The sequence below is a fragment of the Drosophila nasuta genome, chromosome 3 (genome assembly GCF_023558535.2).
Source record: "Drosophila nasuta strain 15112-1781.00 chromosome 3, ASM2355853v1, whole genome shotgun sequence".
Lineage (NCBI taxonomy): Eukaryota > Metazoa > Arthropoda > Insecta > Diptera > Drosophilidae > Drosophila > Drosophila nasuta.
The window spans coordinates 5,444,217-5,466,650 of record NC_083457.1 but is presented as its reverse complement, the minus strand read 5'-3'; the positions used below and the strand labels follow the sequence as shown (position 1 = coordinate 5,466,650).

The 22,434-nt window shown below is 37.5% G+C and overlaps 4 protein-coding genes and 1 pseudogene across 10 annotated transcripts; 2 read left to right on the top strand and 3 right to left on the bottom strand.

The window, feature by feature from the left end:
- Positions 1–1,959: 1,959 nt before the first annotated feature.
- LOC132789991 (kelch-like protein 2) lies at positions 1,960–3,299 on the bottom strand. Its single transcript, XM_060798374.1, has 2 exons — positions 2,306–3,299; positions 1,960–2,250 (listed from the first exon to the last, which is right to left on the bottom strand). Exons 1-2 carry the CDS (start codon positions 3,187–3,189, stop codon positions 1,998–2,000), a joined length of 1,137 nt encoding a protein of 378 aa, XP_060654357.1. The 5' UTR covers positions 3,190–3,299; the 3' UTR covers positions 1,960–1,997.
- Positions 3,300–9,510: 6,211 nt separating this feature from the next.
- On the top strand, positions 9,511–10,621 carry LOC132788911 (uncharacterized). The gene is made up of 2 exons (XM_060796589.1): positions 9,511–9,599; positions 9,655–10,621. The coding sequence occupies exons 1-2, from the start codon at positions 9,560–9,562 to the stop codon at positions 10,563–10,565; spliced, it is 951 nt and encodes a 316-aa protein (XP_060652572.1). The 5' UTR covers positions 9,511–9,559; the 3' UTR covers positions 10,566–10,621.
- Positions 10,622–11,199: 578 nt separating this feature from the next.
- On the bottom strand, positions 11,200–16,174 carry LOC132788910 (myeloid leukemia factor). Of its 7 annotated transcripts, none has more exons than XM_060796588.1 (6): positions 16,013–16,174; positions 14,923–15,155; positions 14,346–14,856; positions 13,200–13,457; positions 12,409–12,771; positions 11,345–11,482 (listed from the first exon to the last, which is right to left on the bottom strand). In XM_060796588.1, the coding sequence occupies exons 1-5, from the start codon at positions 16,066–16,068 to the stop codon at positions 12,732–12,734; spliced, it is 1,098 nt and encodes a 365-aa protein (XP_060652571.1). In that variant the 5' UTR covers positions 16,069–16,174; the 3' UTR covers positions 11,345–11,482; positions 12,409–12,731. The 7 variants fall into 7 exon arrangements, with proteins under 7 accessions (XP_060652565.1, XP_060652564.1, XP_060652569.1 ...); XM_060796584.1 differs by lacking the exon at positions 16,013–16,174 and adding an exon at positions 15,223–15,380; XM_060796582.1 differs by lacking the exon at positions 12,409–12,771 and having other exon boundaries at positions 11,200–11,482.
- Positions 16,175–16,469: 295 nt separating this feature from the next.
- On the bottom strand, positions 16,470–17,405 carry LOC132788913 (trypsin alpha-3). The gene has a single exon (XM_060796590.1). It carries the CDS (start codon positions 17,377–17,379, stop codon positions 16,600–16,602), a length of 780 nt encoding a protein of 259 aa, XP_060652573.1. The 5' UTR covers positions 17,380–17,405; the 3' UTR covers positions 16,470–16,599.
- A 1,083-nt stretch (positions 17,406–18,488) lies between these two features.
- LOC132788912 (trypsin delta-like) lies at positions 18,489–19,759 on the top strand (annotated as a pseudogene).
- The last annotated feature ends 2,675 nt before the right edge of the window (positions 19,760–22,434 follow it).

Below are 22,434 nucleotides of genomic sequence, written 5' to 3'. Positions count from 1 at the left end.
CTGAAACGAATTAATGTGAGTTTTAGATATTCTGTGTTATTGCACGTCTAGGATAATAAAATATTATGCAAATCAAAAATTGGAATTTAAATTGAATACATTGCATGCAACAGCATTTTGCTGATTTTTGTTAAATTCCTAGTTAGTAGGCAAATTTTGAGATAAACGCACAACAGAGTGTTCAAAAATATTGAGTTACCGATGTTTTTATGAAAAGTTGCATATTCATTGCAGTTGTATTTAAACTACGAAAAATGCAGATATATTTTTGAATAAAATTTACATATGAACGAGCATATTGAATCCTAGCAGCATATACATATTTTATATATATATCATTGATATAATCAATCACCATTTAAAGTAAAAAACTCGAAAATATTGTTATTTTTATTGCCATTATAAGTAATTGCGTTATTTTTTTTTTGAATAAAAGTTTCTTAAGTTTATGAGCATAATTTTTGTGCGGGTATCATAAATACATATTTTATATAACTCATACGCACAGTTGACATGATCAGTCAAGATTTCATCACACTTAAGTGTTTCTCCAGCGAGTGTTATTAATTATTTAAATTTGTCGCTGAATCGAAAGCTGCATCGCTGATTTTGCATTTATTAGGCGAGCATCATTAGGCGGAAGTAACAACAACCACAACAAAACAAACGAAAAAAACAGCTGCAACAGCTGCGTGGCAATATCGTTTAGCAACTTAGCAGACATCTTCTCCTTTGGCCGCAGAGCAGTTTCAATTTGCTGTTGAGGGCAGGTGTTTTCAACAGGATGCGAATATTGCACTGCCGAGGGAAGCAGATATGGTAAAAAGGAAAGGAATGGGGATGGTGGCAGGTTGGGGGGAAGGGGGAAACGTGGTTGAGCGCACAAGAAGCGCCGCGAGCAACGAAACCAAAACACGGCAACGAGATGACGATGATGTTGACGATGTGGTTGCACTTATGTATTCTTCATGTTTTCATTTTTTTCCATCTCTTTTTTGTTGCTGTTGTGTTTTGTAGTTGTTGTTCTCGCAGTTGGTGCGGTTATTGTCGTTGTTGTTGTTGCAACTGATGAGGAAATTGTTTTGAAAATTACAAATAGCAATAAAACAAGCAGCAAACATATTCACCCGAGGCATCCACTACATTATACCTAGGTACATTAACGTAGTGTATCATGTAAAAGAAAAGTTTTCAAAAGTAGTTAAACAACATAAAATATATTACAGAGGTTTGAGCTATTGTCGTGAGAATTTTGTTCAAATTTGCGCTCATTAACAATTTTATTATTCCATCCACATTAAGTCCTCTTAATGAAAGAAATGTATTACATATCTTCGGTCATAGCTTCGATCATATATGTACATAGTCATTAAGGAAAAACAAATTATATCAAGCAAGAAGGCTAAAAAAAGTGCAGTTTTATTTAAAATATCAAATACCAAAAATACTTATATTATATAATAAATACTATTTATTGCATTTTTATATAGTACTATATTTAAAATATACCATACAGTGCAAAATATACCATATCCCATATAAGTCCCGTAGTATGTATGCATTTATGCCCATGCAAAAGTTTTTCTTAAATAACTTTTACAATTTTATCTGATCGCCACAAAATTTCGAGAAAGCAGTTAAGCTATAGTTGCTATTGTATGTACATAGCTTCAAAATTACGCTTCTTATTAAAATATATACTAAGTAATATACTAAAATATACCAAATGTCATTTCTATATGCTACTACATATAAAATACAACACTGAATATAAATGAATGAATATAAATAAAATTGTAGTTATTGTTGAAATAAGAGTGAATGAAAATTTATAGCAATAAGTTGGCTGAAAGTTTAGTACAATAAGAAACAAGTAAATTATATTATTCCGCATGACGCAAGATTATTGATTTGTATTGATTGATTGTATTTAAATTAAAAATAATTATACTGTATATAAATATTATAAAAATTATAGTAAAGTTGACTTCTAAACTTCATTCAAAAGTGAATGGAATTTCTTCTGCCTTTAAGCATTTCCAAGACTTGGGAGATTTTTGCAGGACTTCTAAATAGTCGATAAAATGCTTGTAGGTGAAATCACCGAGGGATTTATCGTCGTGGTGCCTGTGATAGGTGCACAAGTCATGGCAGATGAACAATCGCCGAGATGGCTTTGATTTAAGGGACCCGCAGTGCTGCTTATAGATTTCAGTGTCATTATTACAGCAAATATTACAGAAGTCAGAGCTGTGGATTCAGAATAATTAGTGTTAGCAAAAAGATAAAATTTAGTGGCAATTACAGTCCATGTCGTCTAACCCTCTGAAACTCGGGATGTGCGATAACCAGATTGAGAACTTGATCATCTGTTGGCCGGCGTAATTCTATAATACCATTTCTTAGTAGAAGCGGAAAGCGAATGACCTGCATGACGGCACCAATATGCTCAGCCCTGGATGGCCAATCATGGGTTAGCCAACGAACGGCAGCAAATAAAACCTCCTTCTCACTGTTGACCGCCAGTTCATCAGAGTTGAGGAGATCACAGACATGCTCAGCGCATAATTCAATAAACTGAATACTAGAAACGAGGGTCAAAAAAAAGCAACGGATGCGATGAAGCATAATAGTGTCCAGTCCCTGTAAGCACTTGATTGAGCGCAAATCTAGCACGTCTTGAGACACGATATAAGCCCGATCATCATGGAATTCTTCGGGCAATTCCAGGCAATACCAAATCTGTCTGACCAAATGTTCGATTTCCAGAAATATTGCAGTTGACAGCAGATACGCAATGTTGCGAAGCTCCAGCAATTCGTTTGACTTTTTCATCCATTCACAAGTGACTTTTAAGCCTTTCCACGAAACTCGATCCTCGGGTAAAACAAGTTCGCATCGTCCCTTTGCGAGCTCCCTCAAAGCATATTTCGAGTGGCACAAAAACATGAAGCGATTGCATCGTAACTTTCTTGAGCCCAATATTAAGGTTAAATCATCTACAGCATTCTCTTTCCAACTCGATAGCATCAATGACAACAGCGATAAACGTTTCTCGCGTATACACTCGCTATTTATATCCCAAGTGGGACGTTGATTTCCGCCTTCGAACTCAGACAAAGCCAACAACGGAATGCTAGGTTCTTGTGGTAATTCTCCCACTTGGCTCGATGACTCTAAATCAATCATTTCGCGCTAGAACTGATAATTTTGATAGTAAGTATCTTAATATTATTGTTGTATTTTCATCAAATTAGGGCTACTAAGCAAAGTAGAAAAAGTGTGTGGAAAACAACAACTTTTGAGTAATATATGTCGAAAACTATTTTCCTTCACAAAACATTAAAACACTAGTATAGTTTATAATTCTAATGGCTAAACTGTTAATAAAATAGTCAGCAGCAGTGTATGCATGCTTGAAACTATGGGCTTGTGAATATCACAAATCTCCAAACGCACGTCTAAGTGGTCGTAAACATAATATTATATATAAACATAATAAAAATAATTTTGTTCATGTTTCTTAAAATGTTTAGAACCTAATAAGTAGAAAAACTCTAGTTGGTTCGTATATAAAAAGGGGTAAGTGCTATAATTGTAAACTAATATTAAAACAAGTAAGAAAGCTACAGTCGAGTGTGCTCGACTGTAAGATACCCGCTACCCATTTTTAGTAAAGGCAAAATATTGCGGTATCAAAATATACCATAGACGGCACAATGTACCAGATTGTCGGCCAAAGCAACTCAGACCCTAGTAAGTAGACGCTTTTGCCCATACAAAAGTATTTCTTTAATAACTTCCACAATTTTTATCTGATCGTAACCAAAACCTCTAGCTTTAAAAATAGGCTTGTTATTCGATTTTTTTGATTTGCGGGGGCGGAAGTGGGCGTGGCAAAAATTTTAAACAAGCTTGATCTGCGTGCAAATATAACAAATGCTGTCAAAAAAAAATTATAGCTCTATCTCTTATAGTCTCTGAGATCCAGTGTTTCATACGGACAGACGGACAGACACACAGACACACAGACTGACAGACGGACATGGCTATATCGTCTCGGCTGTTGACGCTGATCACGAATATATATACTTTATAGGGTCGGAGATGCCTCTTTCTACCTGTTACATACATTTCCTGTTGGCACAAAGTTATAATACCCTTCTACCCTATGGGTAGCGGGTATAAAAAGTAAACAACTGCCTTCTTGGCTTAAGATTTTTCCATTCTTGAAACAAGATTATAATCTTAAATTTCAAGAATACGCAATCTAGATTTTCGATCTTGATTTAAGAATAAGCTGCTTTGTTCTATTTTGACATACAAACAATCTTGATTAAAGATTTTATTCTTGATTTTAGCACGTTCTTTCTTTCTATATAAAGTGGGTAACTGATGTATCCACTGTAGCTCGCTACTCTGCATACATTTATAGATATTTGTTAACTATAATTCTATATTCATTTATCTGCACCATATCGCAAGCAACATATATTTAAACCTAAATTATATCTGTCTGATCTTTGTATGCTTTTGTATATATCAGAGCTTGTTATACATAAGGACTCTACAACTTATTCGAAATAAAAAAAATATAAATTTTGAAGACAATAATTATGTCAATGGGTACATTCTTTTTATTGTCATCTAAAAGTAAAATTGGAAGCTGTTCAATAAACTTTTTCATTAAATAAAAATGATATGGCCTACCTTGCTTTCACAATTATTTTAGAATTTGTAATTGTTTAACATAAAGTACTCCTTGTTATCATATAAAGTACTCCTTACTCATAGCTTGCTACTAAATCGTTACTCGTTAGTCAAGCACTCTACGCTATCGTAGTAAGTCCTTGTTACTCGTTTCAACATCACTTTATTTATTTAAATTTATTTGATTGATGAGAATCTTTTCTTATTTAATAACTCATGCAACTAAACCCATTCTTCAAAGGTAACCAAAACTCGAATATGTATGAATGTCTACGACATCTTATGTCTAAGCAACTCCATTCATACAAATGTATATACTATGTACTCGTTGACGAGCACATAACATAAATGGACAACTCCACGTTGGTCGCTCACATTTCGGCCAATTAGACGCACAATGGGCTCCAAATTATGCAACATGGCGCGACAAATTCAATTTGCTATGCCCCAAACACGTGCCCAACAACAACCAGATCAATGGCAACAAAAGCAACATCAACAAGAACAACAACAAAAGCAAGAACCAGCTTCGCACACAGACAGCAGCAGCAAAACAGCAGCCGAGCGACACATTGAAACTTGTTCAAAAATCCCTGGAGAAATTAGTTTGATTTATGTTGAGTTTCCGGTGCAAATAAATTGCCAAGTTTACAGCACTCGGACACGGGACTCGCAATGCCAACGCAACACATAATTGATAATTCGAGCGGCGTAGAGAGCGCAGACATTCGCTGGTGGTGAGTGCGAAAGAGAAAGCGATAGAGAAAGAAAAAAGAGAAGAGGTGGCGTATAGACAGAGAGGCAGACAACTAGACAAGCTTGACATCAAATTGACACTGAATGGAGTCATAATCGTGTCTCACTGAGCTTTAATGTCGTTCAAAGTAAATAAAAAAGTTGGCAAAACTTCATGTAGAATATTTAAATAAAAAAGTTAAAATAATATTAAATTGCGATAAATAAAAAAATAAAAATAACATATGCATTCAATGGAAATCCCATATTCTTCATTTCAATGCCGAGCATTGGTAACATTTCAAATATCAATATTCGTTTATCCCACATAAAGCACTTTTACGATATTGGATAAGCAAAATCACTTTAATCTATTGGCCAAACCTGTCTGTCAAACACGGTAAATGGTTGAGGCAAAAATCAAAATCGATCGACACACGGCAAATGGAAAAACCTCAAAATCAATTAATTTTATTGGATGCCCTGTTTTTTTTCTCGACAGCACAAACTGAAATGTCATTGCGGTGGAAACTATTTCCCAATACGAATGAGCATTCGCCTTGCAAATTGCAAATGTCACCCGAAATTTATATTCAGCTAAATACGTAGTAAGTTGGGAATAAAGTGAAATATTGTTAATGTTTAAAAGGAATATTATTATTTTAATAAACAATTTTAAAATATTTCGAAGTGTAAAGAACTACAATATTTGATACCAGCTAAGTCCAACAATCTGAATTATATACATAAAGTATATTATATCACAAGGTCCAATCTGGACATCTGGTAAGGGCATATAAACATTGACTTCCGTTCTGTTGGCATTTTTCATGTTTTGGTTTTTCTACTTCGTTTTCGTGTTTGTCATTGACCATCTCGTCTGACATTGACAAAAGTGCAAAGGATTAAAAGTTGTGCTCAGGCGGCCAGGCCGGAAGGTGGAAGGACAAAAGCGGGCCGGCAAAAACTAACCAAAAAACACACTTACACAGACACACACACATAAAAGCACACAATACATAGGATACACAGATACACCTTTGTGGCCAGTCGACGTTACGAGCAAACTGCGGCTGAGTGAGAAATTGAAGTCACGTAGTTCTGTGCAAATTTTTTGTCCCGTTGACACTAAGAGTTCTTTTTTTTTGCTAAATATCCTACAATCGAAAAGCAATAAGGTATAATAAGCAGAATAATATGCATCTGATCGGATACAAGAAATTGTTTTATAGCAATACGAATTGAAAGATTATAAGATACTTATTTTTGCTCAACCTTCAAAATGAAATTTACAACAAATATTCTAAATGCATTTAACATTTTAATTCTTAAATACATTTTGAATATTTTTATCATAAATATATTTTGAACATTTGTTTTAATAAAATTCAAGAAATTTTATAGTTTTTAATTTAAATTAACAGATTATTAGAAACTTACTTTAATTCAGCATTTACAATGAAGTTAAATAAGTTCAAAATTACAATTAAACTAACAAATTAAAACTATATTGAAATAATCTCTCATTCGCTATATTCACACTTCTTAGCATATGTTTGAGCAAATTTTATTATAATCATTATAACTAATTTGTATGGTATCCAACATATAAATTAAATTCAAATTAAGTAGTCGTAAATAATAAATCCAAAAATATAAATAGACATTTGACTACTCAGGGTATCTAATGGTCGAGTTAGTCATTGTGAGGTCTTCTTCTCTTCATATCGTTTTTTTTTGTTGGCTGCCTTTATTTGGTTATGTTGATAAATTTAATTTTTGTTTAGTGGCCGCACAGTGATGTTATGCTGATTAAATTTGCCAACATTTACGTGATTTCAATGCGTAATTTATGCCATCTTTCTAGAATGCTGCGAGTCGAACCCATTGCCATATGGGTTAGCCTGGGTCTGGGCCGAAAACTTTTAATTAGTTTAGTGTCATCCGCCGTCATGAGGCGGAATCCAAAGCGTTGCCAGGATACGCTGGCCCACTTCAATGCCCAATATGGGATACCAAGCTTAGATACCATTTTATTTCACCCCCAATTTTTCTCTTTTTTTCTGTACTGCTGCCACTCAGTGGCTTGCATTTATTTACAGATGCTGTGATAAGAAGCGTGTGGGGTGTTAAACCATGTTTGCATAGCATAAAGCTGTTGCATACCATTAGGCGCTGGCTATTGAGGTTACACCAGAGTCTGCATCCGCATGGTTTACATTGAGATGTTATCTCAGATTTGCTGTTGGCGTTGCCATTTCCGTTGCCTTAGCCACACGCGGTCACTCCCATCCAATTAACAAGACGCCGTCGAAGGCCTGTCAACGGCGTGCAAAAGGTGAAAAGTTGCAGCGATATCGAAATGTGCCAAACCATGGCCAAATCGCGTGACTGTCAACCAGTAAAATTTCTACCAAGCATACTCTACAATTGGGTTCGCTACACTTTTAGGTGCATTATATCCTTTAAACAAAACAATTAATGTGATTGTCTAGTTGTCTGTACAACTTATATTTAAATAGTAGAGTATATAAACATCGACTTGTCTTTAGATTGGAAACTGCATTTCTTTTAGTATTTTTGCGTCTGGCTGGCTGAGAGCCCAATTTAATAGTTTTTCGATTTGTTGAAAGCAAACGCCAGAGCATAGAATATAAATTGTCACAAAATGCTGGCCAAGTTGAGAGGCGACGCACAGCAACCGCAAAAGGCTGACAAAGTTTGCTTGGAGACCGCTTGCAGAGCACTCAACTCCTTGGTCTTATCTTTATCAGTTGAAGGAAAAGCGCAGCCATCGCCGTTCTCTGTTCATAGTGTTGTTGTTGTTTTTGTTGCTGCTGTCGTCGTCACATATCGAGTGCTTAGGGCCTGCAAAAAGTTCGACGACTTGCACTTCTAGTTGGAGTTGTGGACTTCGACTTCGTCTTCGTCTTCGTCTTCGTCTTGGTCTTGGCGACTGGTCCAAGAACTATTGAAAGTCTCACGAATACAAACAACCGGAATACTTCCGTTTTTGCCGATAGCCCACGTCCCTATCCTCCCCCAACACTTTATCGATGCTTGAATCGGAGTTGTAAATAAGTTGGCATTGGGAGGAAAATGAAAAAATAATGTTCAATTGAATTCATTCGATTGCCAATGCGAAACGTCAGCAAGTGCGCCTTTAGCTCAAAAGCAGACCAAGAACATAATTATTAAGGCATTTTGAGTCAAACGCAGCGACTGACATTTTAAAATGCTCCATAAAATCTCATAAAAGCGCATAAAGTGTCTTTTAACAGCACTTGCTCTTATTATTGCAGTTCTTGTTGTTGTTCTTGTTGTTGGCCTTTAACTAGTTGTAAATATGCTCAACATGCACTCAATGAATGAAATGTGTGCACAATGTTGAAAATAGTTGTAACACCCCCCAAAAAAATAAAGAAGCAAAAAGTGGCGCCCACAAAAGGTCACCCCATTTCTGTTCATATACAGTAAGTACATATGTATGTATAAGTGTAGTTGCAATTCTTGTTGTCGTTGTGCATACGCCTGGTTGGCCCTGAGCAGGCAACTTGTACTACAACTTCCGCTTATATGGACACCACTTCAGCATGATAAATTGATGTTGCCGGTTGGTTTTAAAAACGTAAAGAAAATAAAGTACAACCAGTGCGGTTCGGCTTGAGCAGCAACAGCCATCCCTTGAGCTGAAATTCCTCGACCCTCCGCTTTATTATATTCGCACAAAAATATGCCTAACTATGATATTTGGCTGTCAATTATTTATTATTATTATTTTATTTGTGCTCAAAGCTGAGCATACCCGCATCAAGCAACGTGTCCGGTTACTAGTAATAACGCTGTGTTTGCTGGGCTTATGAGCATATGTAATTGCAACACAGAACTATCAACTATAGCACATCAACTTTCGCTAATAACTGTTTCCTTTATTTATTATTTCAAATGGTTCTGTCGAAATGCGCCTTTTTTGAGTTGTATATCAGTGAGCTTCTCATTATACCAATCAGCTCTTGTCCGCATGCTCACAAATCTAGTATTCTTTTGAATACAACCCATGTTATTTTCACTGCTACCCAAATACAGTCACACTGAAGTCTATCAAAACAAAAAAATGCATGGAAATGCAAAATTATTTATATTCTTAATATTTGGTAAGCATAATAATGTAATCCAAAAGGAATTGTATATATATTTTATGTATAATAGGACTTTGCGCCACATTGGCCAGCGCAGAGCTGTCCGGCTTGTTTAACGCTCTACAATATCTGGGGCTCAAAATACACTCAAATGGCACAGGATCGTCAGCTGCTCCCAGTGCAGCTCAAGGTCAAGGGTTGCGCGGTGGATGTCGTTACTCATTTGACTCGTACGCTTTGATGAGTGAGCGCCATACCTGTGCGCCCGGTGACGAGCACATTTTGCATCTGACAGAGCTGCCACAACAGCGCAAACCTCCCTTGTTGATAAGATGCCTGCAACAGGAATTAACTCCACAGTTGCATAACATCACTGGGCTTCCATTGGAGAAATTGCTGATCATGAAATCGGCCAAGGACATTGTCAATCTGCTGAAACCCATTGGTAATGCGACCAAGCGGCACGAATACGGCAGCTGTGTTGTCGTCCACTTCTGCACACGCACCAGCCTGGAGTGCGCTCGTGTGGCACCCGCCGTCAATCTCTTGCCTCATTTGTTTCCCACGCTGAAGGTGGCCTACATCGATGCCTTTCAGTTTACTCGTTTCAATGCAGAGTTCGGCATTGTTTCGCTGCCCACTTTGATGATCTTCCATCAAGGGCGACCGTTGATCAAATACGATCCGCCATGGCAGGATCCGGGCAACATAAGCTATGCCAAGTTCATAATGCGTCACACCAACATCAAATACGTGAATCCCAGGAGCATAGTGCCCGCGTTACTGCAGTACACCCAATACGGTCCACTGATCAATGTGCCCGATCGGCAGACCGATTTCTATGTGGGACTCTCATGGCTCTTCATTCTGATCTGTCTGGGAAACTATATGCGACGCACTTTGCTGTGGAAGCAGCTGGTGGAAATGGTGCAGCGCAATTGGCGTGAATCGGAGGAGACGCAAATGGAGATGGTTGATTAGCGCAAATGATAATTAAATAAATTAGATTATATATATTAAACTACGATTAAAATTTACTCTATATGCGTATTTTCGTTTAATTAAATTCACATAAACATTTACTTATATCTTAATTATTACATAGTATTTATGTTTGTATACATATTTATGTATTTATTGAATTTTTAATGTATTTGCGGTTGGAGAGGGGAGAGTGGTGGCTTCAGCTCTTCATCAAATTGATTTCAATCGCTGCAAAATTGATTGCTTATATTCTACTAAGTAATAGTTAACTAAAAGAATCTTGAGAATATTTGCAAAACGCCCAAATCCATATTGGTGCCGTTGCTTTAAATATTGTTTTAATATTGAATACAACTTAAAATTTCCATTAACATTGTATTGGTGTCGCTGTGTGTGATTGTGTGTGATGTCAGGGGAAAAACAAAGGATATCAAAAAGTGTTGACTGCCTGTTGCCGGCAGAAACTATTTCAATTTCTTACAAAATATTATAATTTCAAATGAGTTTTGTTTGGAAATTATATATATATGTATATACGATTTATGGATTGGTCAAGCCAAAAATTGTAAAGATCGCAATGCAGAATGTAATAATAAGTGTGAAATAATGTCTGTATGAATGTTTTATCAGATTTGTTTTTTTTTTTTATGTGACCAATTTGAAGTTTGGGGCTAAATTAACCGTGTGTTTGGGGGTGTAATGTTGCATAGGTATGCGTTATTCTATTATGCTGGTTGCTTCAAATAGCTTATTATTGAGGTTTGTTGCTCCGCTTCGCCGATTTGATGCGGGGCTCAGTTGCTTCTTCTGTTGTTCCTCCATTGCCATTGCCTTGATGATGATGGTGATGGTGCTTCAGACGCTGTTGACGGCGTGCGGCTGCGTGATTTGCAGCATAGGGATGTGGATGTATACTGCAGATGCAGAATTGCAAATTGACGAAAAGAGAGCAAAATATGAGCACATTAATAATTGGATTATACGCCACAAATAATGAAGAATATGCAAAACAAATTATGACAACGTAAGAGTTTTATAGAATAATAATACATCATATATATAATACTATATAAACATTCGTACACAGGCCAATTCGAACGTAAATTGTAAATGGTAAAATGATGAAAGAGAGCGAGCGCGAGGGAGCAAAGAGTGTTTTGTTATTCGGATGCGAGAGGATGTTTGTGATTGGTTGTGATCAAATGACTTTCGAGAGTGGCAAAAGCTGATTGATATGAGAGAGGTACGCAGTAAATGTGTTGTTGCAGTCCCTCGACAGACAACAAAATCGCAGCGGCAGCAGCAACAACAGCAACAACGTTTTAATTTTGATAGCGTCATTTTCGTAATCACGTTAAACGTTATAGTGGTGGTAGTCGTAGCGTAGAGATAATGTGCGTTACATTGACCAATTATGCGTTGCGTTGAGTTGGGTTGACTGGGTTGTATTGTGACGTAGCGTAGCGTAACGTAACGGAACGATGATTAGATGCGCAAGTTAAACGAACGAAAAACGTAATGGAATTTTTCAAAAGGCAACCAAAAATGCATAAGTGACAACTGAGATCTTCCATACATGTGTTGCTCTTTCAACTGGAACTAAAAGTATTGTTGTATAAACGATTCATAGGGGATCAGACTCTTAGGCTTACGTTATACACAAATAAGGCAATTGTGACACATGCTGATCACGTGTTCTCGTCGCCTCATTTGGTCATTTAAAAGTTACTTTACAAAGAATTTGTGTAGTAGTAGAGGTGGTAGTAGTAGTAGTAGTATTAAGTAGAGTAGGAGTAGTAGAATTTTTATGTACATAGCTGGGATTTGCTGGCGGCCTTACACGTAACATGAGGCGTCGCTTTGCTTTGCGTTGCGCTGCGGTGACGTAACGATGATGTGTGTTTAGCGTCGCAGGCGTTGATAATCTAGTCTACGATGCAGGCGAAGAAGACATAGTTGTGGATGTGGAATCGTCGCATAACGCCGTTACGGGTTAGTATTGGATGTGATAGCGTTGACGGTTTATCGCGTCTAACGGCACTGATCGTTGTTCAATTACGTTGTGGTTTGGTAGTAGTATATCATATATTTATATATAGGTTTATTTTATGTGTATTTGATTATTAATTGTGATATCGGTAGTAGAGTATGTGTAATTTGTCTCTACTTGCGATAGAAACGCGAATTATATAAACGCCAATCTCTGCATTTTAATTGAAATACATTATTATATAGAGAGAGGAGGAAGAAATAGAGCGAGAATTGTTAATTAAGATATAAATTTCAAAAACGTATTGTTTATCATAAATCTACGGCAATTATTATTTTTTTTTTTTTGTGATTGTTTTGATTTTGTAAATGTTTTTGAAGAAAAAGCGCAATTATGATTAGAGCCAAATAAAGTGCCGTATTAGGAAATAAACGTATAAACAGAGAGCAACAATTCTTTAATGTAGGAATTGTTGAAGTCGTTGGATCTTAACGGTTCTCAGTTTGGACTGATTTACAAATTAGTGTTTGCGGAAGCTAGGCAAGTCTCTGGGGCCTATTCGTGGGATAGTTTTAGATCATTTTGTTGTTGCTGGCTGCTGTTGATGTTGATGTTGTCTTGTTTTGCTTATGCGAACAAACCTTGGCGAGCCGGCAATGCTGTGACTAGCGCTGGAAACTGTGGCCAACGGTGATGACGAAGGTGTTCGCAGTGGGCGACGGGGCGTGGCCAAATGTTGTGCGTTACGCAGGTAGGCGCGACGCGACGACGACGATGCATTTCCGTTTCCGCCCAAATAGTTATTATTTGTAACGCCGTAGACTGTGGGTGATGACGGCGCTGGACTTGTGATAATTGCGGCGTTGCGATGAGGCGAAGATGTTGTTGCTGCTGTGTCGCTGTTGTTGTCGTCGTTGTATGGAATCGATTCGAAGAAAATTTAAAAGAGATTACAACAATACATTTGGCGAGTGTCGAGGATCACATTAATTGTGTGTTACTATTTGGTAGTAATAGAAGCTCCTTATGTATTACGTAGCATCGCAAAAGTATCGAAACGCGATTAGGATCTTACGCAGGACTGCAGTCTACGTAACGTAACGAATGCTTATGAATGTATGTGCATGAATCAAAAATTAAAATACTCAAATAATTTGTACATTGGTTGATAAAAAATGGAAAAAGTTGCAAATCAAGGTATATGTAGTAATTACAAATTGCTTGCCGCCTACCTCAAATTGTTCTCTTTTTTGATTATCTTTTTTGTCATTAGTTATTAACGTTGTTAGAATGTAAAAGCAGAAATTTATATTTATAAATATGCAATTGTTCTGTATTAGCTTGGACTCTGATATATATGCATTATGTTTATATATATTTATATAGATATATCTGTCTGATATAAATATATTTATTTGTATTCGATAGTAAAATATACTGTATGTACTTTTTGCTTGATTTAGTAATTAGTATATCTGCAAGTAAATACAAACGTTTAATTTAGAGAGGGTACAAAAAAGGGAACAGCCTACCTATAGCACCTAGATTTGTCTGCAATGGACGCCATATATCGATTAAGTCAACTAATTCAATGTATTAACTTCATCTAAATAACAATGTTCAAAAGGCCACAGCAGACAAATCCAGAATACCAGATCTGTTAATTAGTTATAAGGTTAACATACGTGTCAAGTGTCAAACGGAAGCTAAGCAGCTCACTAATTACCGACCCCCAAACACCTGTTAAGAACATTCATGCGTTTTCTGGTCGTGTCGAGTCGACTCACCTGCCGTGTGGAGCTGTTGGCGGCGCTGGCAATGCGGGTCGACCCGAGTGCGATGGCTCTTGGATCACACAATCATCATCATCATCATCATCCAGTGGCTCAATAGTTACAGTCGAACCGCTCGATACTGGAGCCTGTATAGCGCGCATGCCACCGCGATGACCACCATGTGGCATGACTCCACGATTGGCACGCGTTGTGAACTCGCGATCAAATTGCTCGGCCTCCTCCTCATCCAGATTGATGAATTCCTGACGCTCCTCCAACTGGCCAGAGCGTAGATCCTGCTCCTTTTCGATAATATGCGAACGCTCGCCAATATGATGGCCAATGGCCATTTTCTTCACACCTGTACGCGAATCCTGAACGGTCTTGCGTGTCTCTCGCACTCCGCCTGGCCCAGTTTTGGTGCTGCTACTAGCCTGATAGATCTGAGGACGTCCGTCCGGACCAGTTGATACGGTCATGACGTTGCTTTGGCAAAATGAAGCGCCATTAGTGGCGCCCATATCTAAATCATGAAAAAATCATCAGTTATATCACAATTCTAAAGCTTGCAGTTCCAAGTTATACGAACCAGCACCATTAAGCAAGCGATTGAAACTAGGCATTGGTGGAAAACCAAAGAGTCCTCCGCCCATAGGAGCCATGGCCTGTTGACTGCGTTCCATAAGGGCGCCCTGCTGGAATCCCGGATCAAATGGGGATGGAGCGAGCATACTGAACGGATCGGGCATAAAGGAATTCATCAAGCGATTCATTGACCGCATTTGCATATTCATTGCGTTCATGTGATGGTTCATGTGATTGCTAAAGGGGTAGAAGTAAATACTTAATTAGTGAGTCTACCAATGCCAATTTTTTTAGAAGTATTAACTTAGGATTCATTTCTTGATTCTCGTTTATCGATTTCCTGCGAAGAGAATTTCCCTTTCGTTTCATAACGAATGTATGCCAAATATATTTAATAAACTATGGTGAATATTCCAAATATTGAAAACAGACAAACAAACATTACTTACAACATTGACATGGCACTGTTGACTACGATAAAATAAAAGACGTGATACCATCAAATGAATAATAGCGCTAAGCTACCTTGTTTATAAAAGCAAACAGCTGTTTTTCAATTATAGTTAGGTGGCAGCTCTGTTACAATAAGCTGCAATGGATGCGGTCGATAAAACTGCGAAGCAAAGTCATGTTTATAAAGAACAATCATCCGCCTTTCAATTTAATTTAAATAACCCTAACTGTATATATATAGTTGCATTTATTGTACTATGCTTTAATATTAAACATAGCATTGTCCTTAAAATAAGATTAGCAATCGAAATAATCGATTAATTCCGTGCACTTCTTTTTACGCTGGCATGCTGCGCACCCATACAAACACACATATACACATACACACACACTCGCACATAACAGCTAACGAAAATCTAATTTGTATGTATTGTGTAAACGCAAACGCACATAGCCATGTATATTAAGATTTACTTTTCATTGCCTAACGGAGCACCCTCACAAATAGCATGCATTTTGCAATTTCAACCGCACTATCAACACTTTTCAATGAACTTTAGTACTTGCACATAAGCACTAAGTACTCTTTACACGAAACTTTTCCACACCCACAGCACTCAACAGCGCATATTTTAACTTACTTCATGAATCCGAGATCATCATCAAAATCGCCCATTAACGCTCCAAACAATGACATATTTATTTAAAGTTATTTACTGTGTTGGCAATAATTAAATTGTAGTTTTCTGCTTGTTTTTACAATTTCACGAGTTTTCTCGAAGTCAATGTGACCGTTTGACAATGCCAGAAATTTGTAGAATTTGCGTCAAAAAAAATGCAACAAATACCATACCAAAAACATAAATGAGAATTCCGTAAAAATACTAAAACTCAAACTCAAGAGTTTAATTATTTTGCTACTGGAAATGAAACGTTTTAATTGATATTTAAAATTATTTTTATGAGCAAATTAATATAATTTGAACTAATATGAGCTCTTACACATCATTTTCGAAGCATGTTCTCTTAAACGACTTATCGATACGACTATCTAAATAAATGAGTATCGAATTTGAGTGATCCCAACCACGAATTTTAAAACAAATGATTGTAATGCTCAATTAGATATATTTATATCGAATAAAAGTAGATTTAATTTTTTGTAAAATAATTTGTTCGTTTGCTTTCTTCGATTGCAGCTATTAATCAACCCATTGAAGTTAATTCTTTATAGGTATGGTGCTGCCTGTTCTTCAATCCAAGCAGTGTGAGGCAATACACTGGTGTACACTCCGGGAAAACCTTCGCGGGCACAGCCAACGCCCCAGGACACGATACCAACTAAAATGCCATCTACAGTCAGTGGTCCTCCCGAATCTCCTTGGCAAGCATCCTTGCCTCCCTCCTCAACGCCAGCACACAACATTTCTTCCGTAATAGTGTAATCCTTGGTCGAATACTGCGCTCCACAGGTATTCGTGTCCATAATTTCCACTTGAACCGCACGTAGTAGGGATGGAAGTGCTTCATCGTCCTCTGTGCGCTTACCCCAACCACTAACGATGGCATATGTGCCCGCCTTGGTGGAGTCGACAGCCAAGGCAATGGGCTGTATGAGGCTGGAGTATGTTAGTGGCACAGTGGTTATAATTAAGCCAACGTCATTCACATGGGTCTTTTTATTATAACCCGTATGATAAATCAATTTGGTAACTTTCACACCCTGCTCCTCCAGATCGGCAATGGAATTCTGACCGGCCACGATGCGGATGTATGAAGCGAATCGTCCTTTGATACAATGAGCAGCCGTTAGGACCACTCGAGGAGCGTAGATGCTACCGCCACAAATGTGCAGCAACATATAAGTCTCCAGACGCACCGACACCTGGTACGGATAGTTACCTATATCCGCCTCAGTACCACCTACAATATGAGTACTTATGGCGGCACCATTAATGAAAACAACTAAGGACAGCAGCCCCAAAACGATTAATCCAAGACGCGACATTTCGCTGAACGAGTAAACTCAAAATGGCTGGATAGCGAATGACATAGGGTTTATATAGTCGAGGGCTTATCGCACCTCGCAAAACCCGAAATCGCGACAAATCCACGAATGGTTTCGGATATCAATAAAGGAATGGTATGATATTATAAAGTTTATGTGACCAACTCCATAAACAGGTTTTTGTCGGTAGTCTTTTAAAGAGAAATTCTTACCCATAATTAAACCATAGAACCATAAGCTCTTCGATAAGTCTTTTACGATACAAAAAACCTTAAACTGAAAAGTCACATAATTTGCACAAGTGGATTATCAGTAAGCTGATTCATATTATTTCAGTTACAATGAACTTTGATATTCTACCGAGATGTCTGTGTTGTACGCAATCTAATATTCAAAGCCTTAAACTTCCCAATAGATTAAAATCGTCGACGTTCCACTTAACACTGCAGAGATTTGTAATCTATAGTCTACCGGTGCGTGCCAACTTAGCACAATGATAAGGCATAATAACCCAGATTATTTATGTTTCCAATAAACAATCGATATAAACAAATAATGTGCCATTATATCGTAATTTTATATGGTAGCTAATTCTAAAAAGATTTCTCGTATGAAAACATAAAGATTACGTGGAACTCGTTCAACCGAACTTATAAAAATTATGAATCACAATCAAGTTAATGTTTGATTGACAACTATTTGAAGAGGTGGAATTATCATTAAATGATGTATGAGCTAAACAAAAAGTCGAAGGCTACACTGTTCAAAAAAATATTATAGCCAATAAGTTTTAACGAAATTCTCTATCTGAAATCAATAAACAATTTTACCTTCAGTGAGATAGATACGATATTAACCTGTTCACACAATTTAAATTAAAATATATGGACACTCCCATATTAACTATTCTTGCTGATATGACCTAAAATATATATTTTTATATTTTATGTAATTGCAGTTGATATTTCAAGATGCACACTAACATTCATAATTCTTTAGATACAATTGCTACTATTTTTAAAATTATTTACAAATACAAGATAAATTTTCTCAAATACAGTAAAAATCTCTTTGCCCGACATTAAGTGTCCTATTATTTTCATGCCAGAAATTCTCTTTAAAAATAAGTTAGTTTCAGGATTATGCGAATTTTACTTTGTTTTATTTTACGAAAGTTTTCTTCTTAAATTTAATTTATTCTGTGCAAATCAACAAACAACCATTTCTGCTAAATTATATTTATATTATAGTCAAGTTTATCGTTTTTAAATTTAGGAAACCGTTATATTGTCCATTCCGATCACATCCATATTAATCGAATACAAAAAAAATTTTTAGCAGTAAGCTTTATAGGTAAAGCTTTTTGGGCGATCCCCCTACAATTGTCAGATGTCGATAAGGCTAAGATAATGCAACCATAAAACTCAACGCGCCTTAGAAAGATTTATAAAGTTTCCATTATCTCTATTAATCAAGTTAATTGGATTGGCATTAACCTCTATAAAAAGCCCGATCTCCAACAATGTCATGTTAGTTTGTAAAAATGATTCGCATATTGATCGGGCTTTTCATAATCGGTTCATCGCTGGCAAACACCGTCCTCCGCAGCGATATTCCGATGCCAGACGGACGAATTGTTGGCGGCGAAACAACTAACATTCGCGAGTATCCTCATCAGATTTCCATGCGTTACCGAGGCAATCACAGATGTGGCGGATCAATTTATAACAGAAATACCATTGTGAGCGCAGCTCATTGTGTGAATACTCTAGCTGATGCTTCAAACCTGACGATCTACATTGGCACCAACAATATCTTCTTCCCTACTGGTTAGAAGCTTGCTGCACGGAAATTCGTCATTCATGAAAATTACAGGAAACTAAATAATGACTACGATGTAGCGCTTCTGTTCCTAGACGGAGAGATTGAATATAATGTGAATGCTCAGCCAATTGAATTGGCAACGGAACGTCCTGAGAACGATACTCCTGTCCTTGTAACTGGTTGGGGAACAACTACTGAAGATGGCAATTTGGCTAGCGACCTTCAAAAGGTGGAAGTAAACATTATCGAGAACTCAGCTTGCAAGTCCGCCTATTCCATTATGTTGACCAGTCGTATGTTATGTGCAGGAGTCACTGGCGGTGGCAAGGATGCCTGCCAGGGTGACTCTGGTGGCCCCTTGATCTACGAGAATAAGCTGCTGGGTATTGTGTCATGGGGCACAGGATGTGCTCGTCCAAATAAACCAGGCGTTTATGCATCTGTTCCTGAGTTGCGCTCTTGGATCGAGGAGAAAGCCCGGCAGAGTGAAAATTTGGGTATAATTGAGTTTCTGTGAAGAATTCTAAGGAAAAATAGAGCATACTAATTTACAATAAATACTTCTTAAATCATAAAGTTTTACTTTTAAATGTATCTACTATTTAATTGTAATCGGGTAATTTCCAAATATTGATATCTATTCGAATAACATTCCGCTTCGGGGGGGGAATTCACAAAATATTAAAATGTTAACGCTTATATAATATTGTTTATTGCATCTGTGAATTATAGACAATCTTAAAACTTGCATTGGTAAATACATTTTCAGACTTGAGGGATTGAAAGACTAATGGGCAAAATTCAAATGAAATACAGTAGAATCCGGTTATAACGACTCTGTTTATAGTGTCCGTCCGGTTATTGCGACGAAAACTCGATGGCTTGGTTGGTCCCCATACAAACTTATATGAAAGAGCCTCCGCTTAGTACGTCTACGCTTTTAGCGATAAAACGCTTATACCGACGACATTTTTCACAATTCAACTGGATATTGCGACGAAAAAAAATACAGCGAAATAATGCCAACAAATTTAAGTATTAAACGACGCTGTTAGAAATTTATGCATTTATCAGGGATCGGCACTCTTGCTTGTGTGCCTAGCAGCGACACGAAGGTTCTTACATTCTCACTACTCTCTGTTAGTTTTAGCTGACGCCTTAGCTTATGCTAAGGAGCAACCAGATATACGATTTGTTATGGAAAACCACGCTATTGAATTAAATTTATAAATTTGTATACCCGCTACTCATAGGGTAGAAGGGTATTATAACTTTGTGCCGCCAGGAAATGTATGTAACAGGTAGAAGGAGGCATCTCCGACCCTATAAAGTATATATATTCTTGATCAGCATCAACAGCTGAGACGATCTAGCCATAACAAGAGCAATTTTAAAGCTACAGCTGTGATTGTCAGCCGCAACAACTAAGAACCCTAGTAAGTAGGCGTTTTTGCCCATACAAAAGTATTTATTAAATAACTTGGACAACTTTCATCTGATCGCAACCAAATTTTGAGGAATCAAAAAGACTATACGATAAAATATACTAAAATTCTGTCTATTATAGCTTTAAAATTTCGCTTGTTATTCGTTATTATTTTTGCGAAGGCGGAAGTTGGCGTGGCAAAAATGGAAAAAACAAACTTGATCTGCGTACAAGCATAACAAATGCTGTCGAAAAAAAAAAATTATATAATAGCTCTATATCTTATAGTCTCTGAGATCTACGTGTTCATACGGGCACATGACACATCGGCTCGGCTGTTGACGCTGATCAATAATATATACATATGTACATATATACTTTATAGGGTCGGAGATGCCTCTTATGCCTGTTACATACATTCCTGCCGGCACAAAGTTATAATAGGGTAGAACTATTGGTAACTTTATTTATAACAATATAATGTATTCGATCAAATTTTCAAAAAAGTATAAGTATGTCGGAGAGTAAGTAATGCAGATTCGACACACTGACGTCATTGCGCAGCTGTGCGTGCGTCTCGGCACATTGCGTCGAGACGCTGTCGCCGAGTGTGGTTCGATGGCTATGGCGTAGACAGTAAAAGGATCGAGCGGGCAGTGTGCTCGTAGAATCGCCTGTGAGAGCATCGAAACTCGCTTCGCGATAATGAATAAACAGACTTCGGTAGAACAGACTCCGACATCAGAAGTGGGATTCGGTCCTGACCAAAATACTTCAAGGGATGTCTTCGCGTTGATAGAGCAACAAAATCGGAATTTTTTGGCACTGATTAGAATGCCAGCGAGCGAGTTGTGACAGAGTAATGAGATCTGTTTGCCGAATGTAGTCCAGACATTGCTGGTGTGGATGCCATGCAGTAGTCTGCAGCGGTCAACATAAATTTGCGAGAAAAAGTTATTAAGTGACAGTGCTCTTATAGTGGTGTTGAGTGAAGCTTTGGAGGGCTTGGCGGTCCAGTGGTTGTGTCAAATATGTTACCCTGGCAACAGTTTCGGCAATCGTTTGTGCAGCGGTATGAGACATCTGAGACGCCAGCCGCCGTCATTGTGAATCTTTTAACAGTCGTCCAAGCAATAGTGAAAGTTAGCCTGTTCTTGTGAGTTGTTGTGTGACAATACTGTGCACAAAGCTGCGAAATTTAAATTTCGATCAATTGCCATCGCGTTGGTTCTTGGACAGATGGCTAATTTCGATCGGCGTCTGCGGCGAATGGTACATACAACGCATGTAACCAATCGACGTGAATTGCAAGCGGAGTTGCAAGTGGTCTCAGCGCTAAGAAAAGTCGTTTTATATCAAACGGGGAACTAAAGGCCAAGCGTGCTAAAAGTGTGGGAATTAAATGTTATCAGTGTGAAAAACTTGGTCATGAAAAGCAAGACTGTAAAACTGAAATGAGTGTACAAATTCCGGCAACTGGAAAGGAGTAGCGATCAGAGCAGTCTCGTCATGGAAAGGCGAATGTAACTTGCTACAGATGTGAGGAGCCAGGACACATTGCCACTAATTGTCTCAAAGAAGTGGGAGTACTATCGGCAAATGGAGTAGAGCTGTGAGCTATGGTGTAGCCTCAATCGAGTATGCGGGTGAGAGATTTCCAATTACATTTCATTTGGAGCTGAGCGCTCATTATTTGAAGAAAGCGTTTTTTGTAAGTTAGTTGGTAAGAGGCGTTTTTCCTTGATAGAGGATGGGTAGCGCCAGTACTTACAGTGCCGCACAGGCTGAATTGGTATCATGTTTAA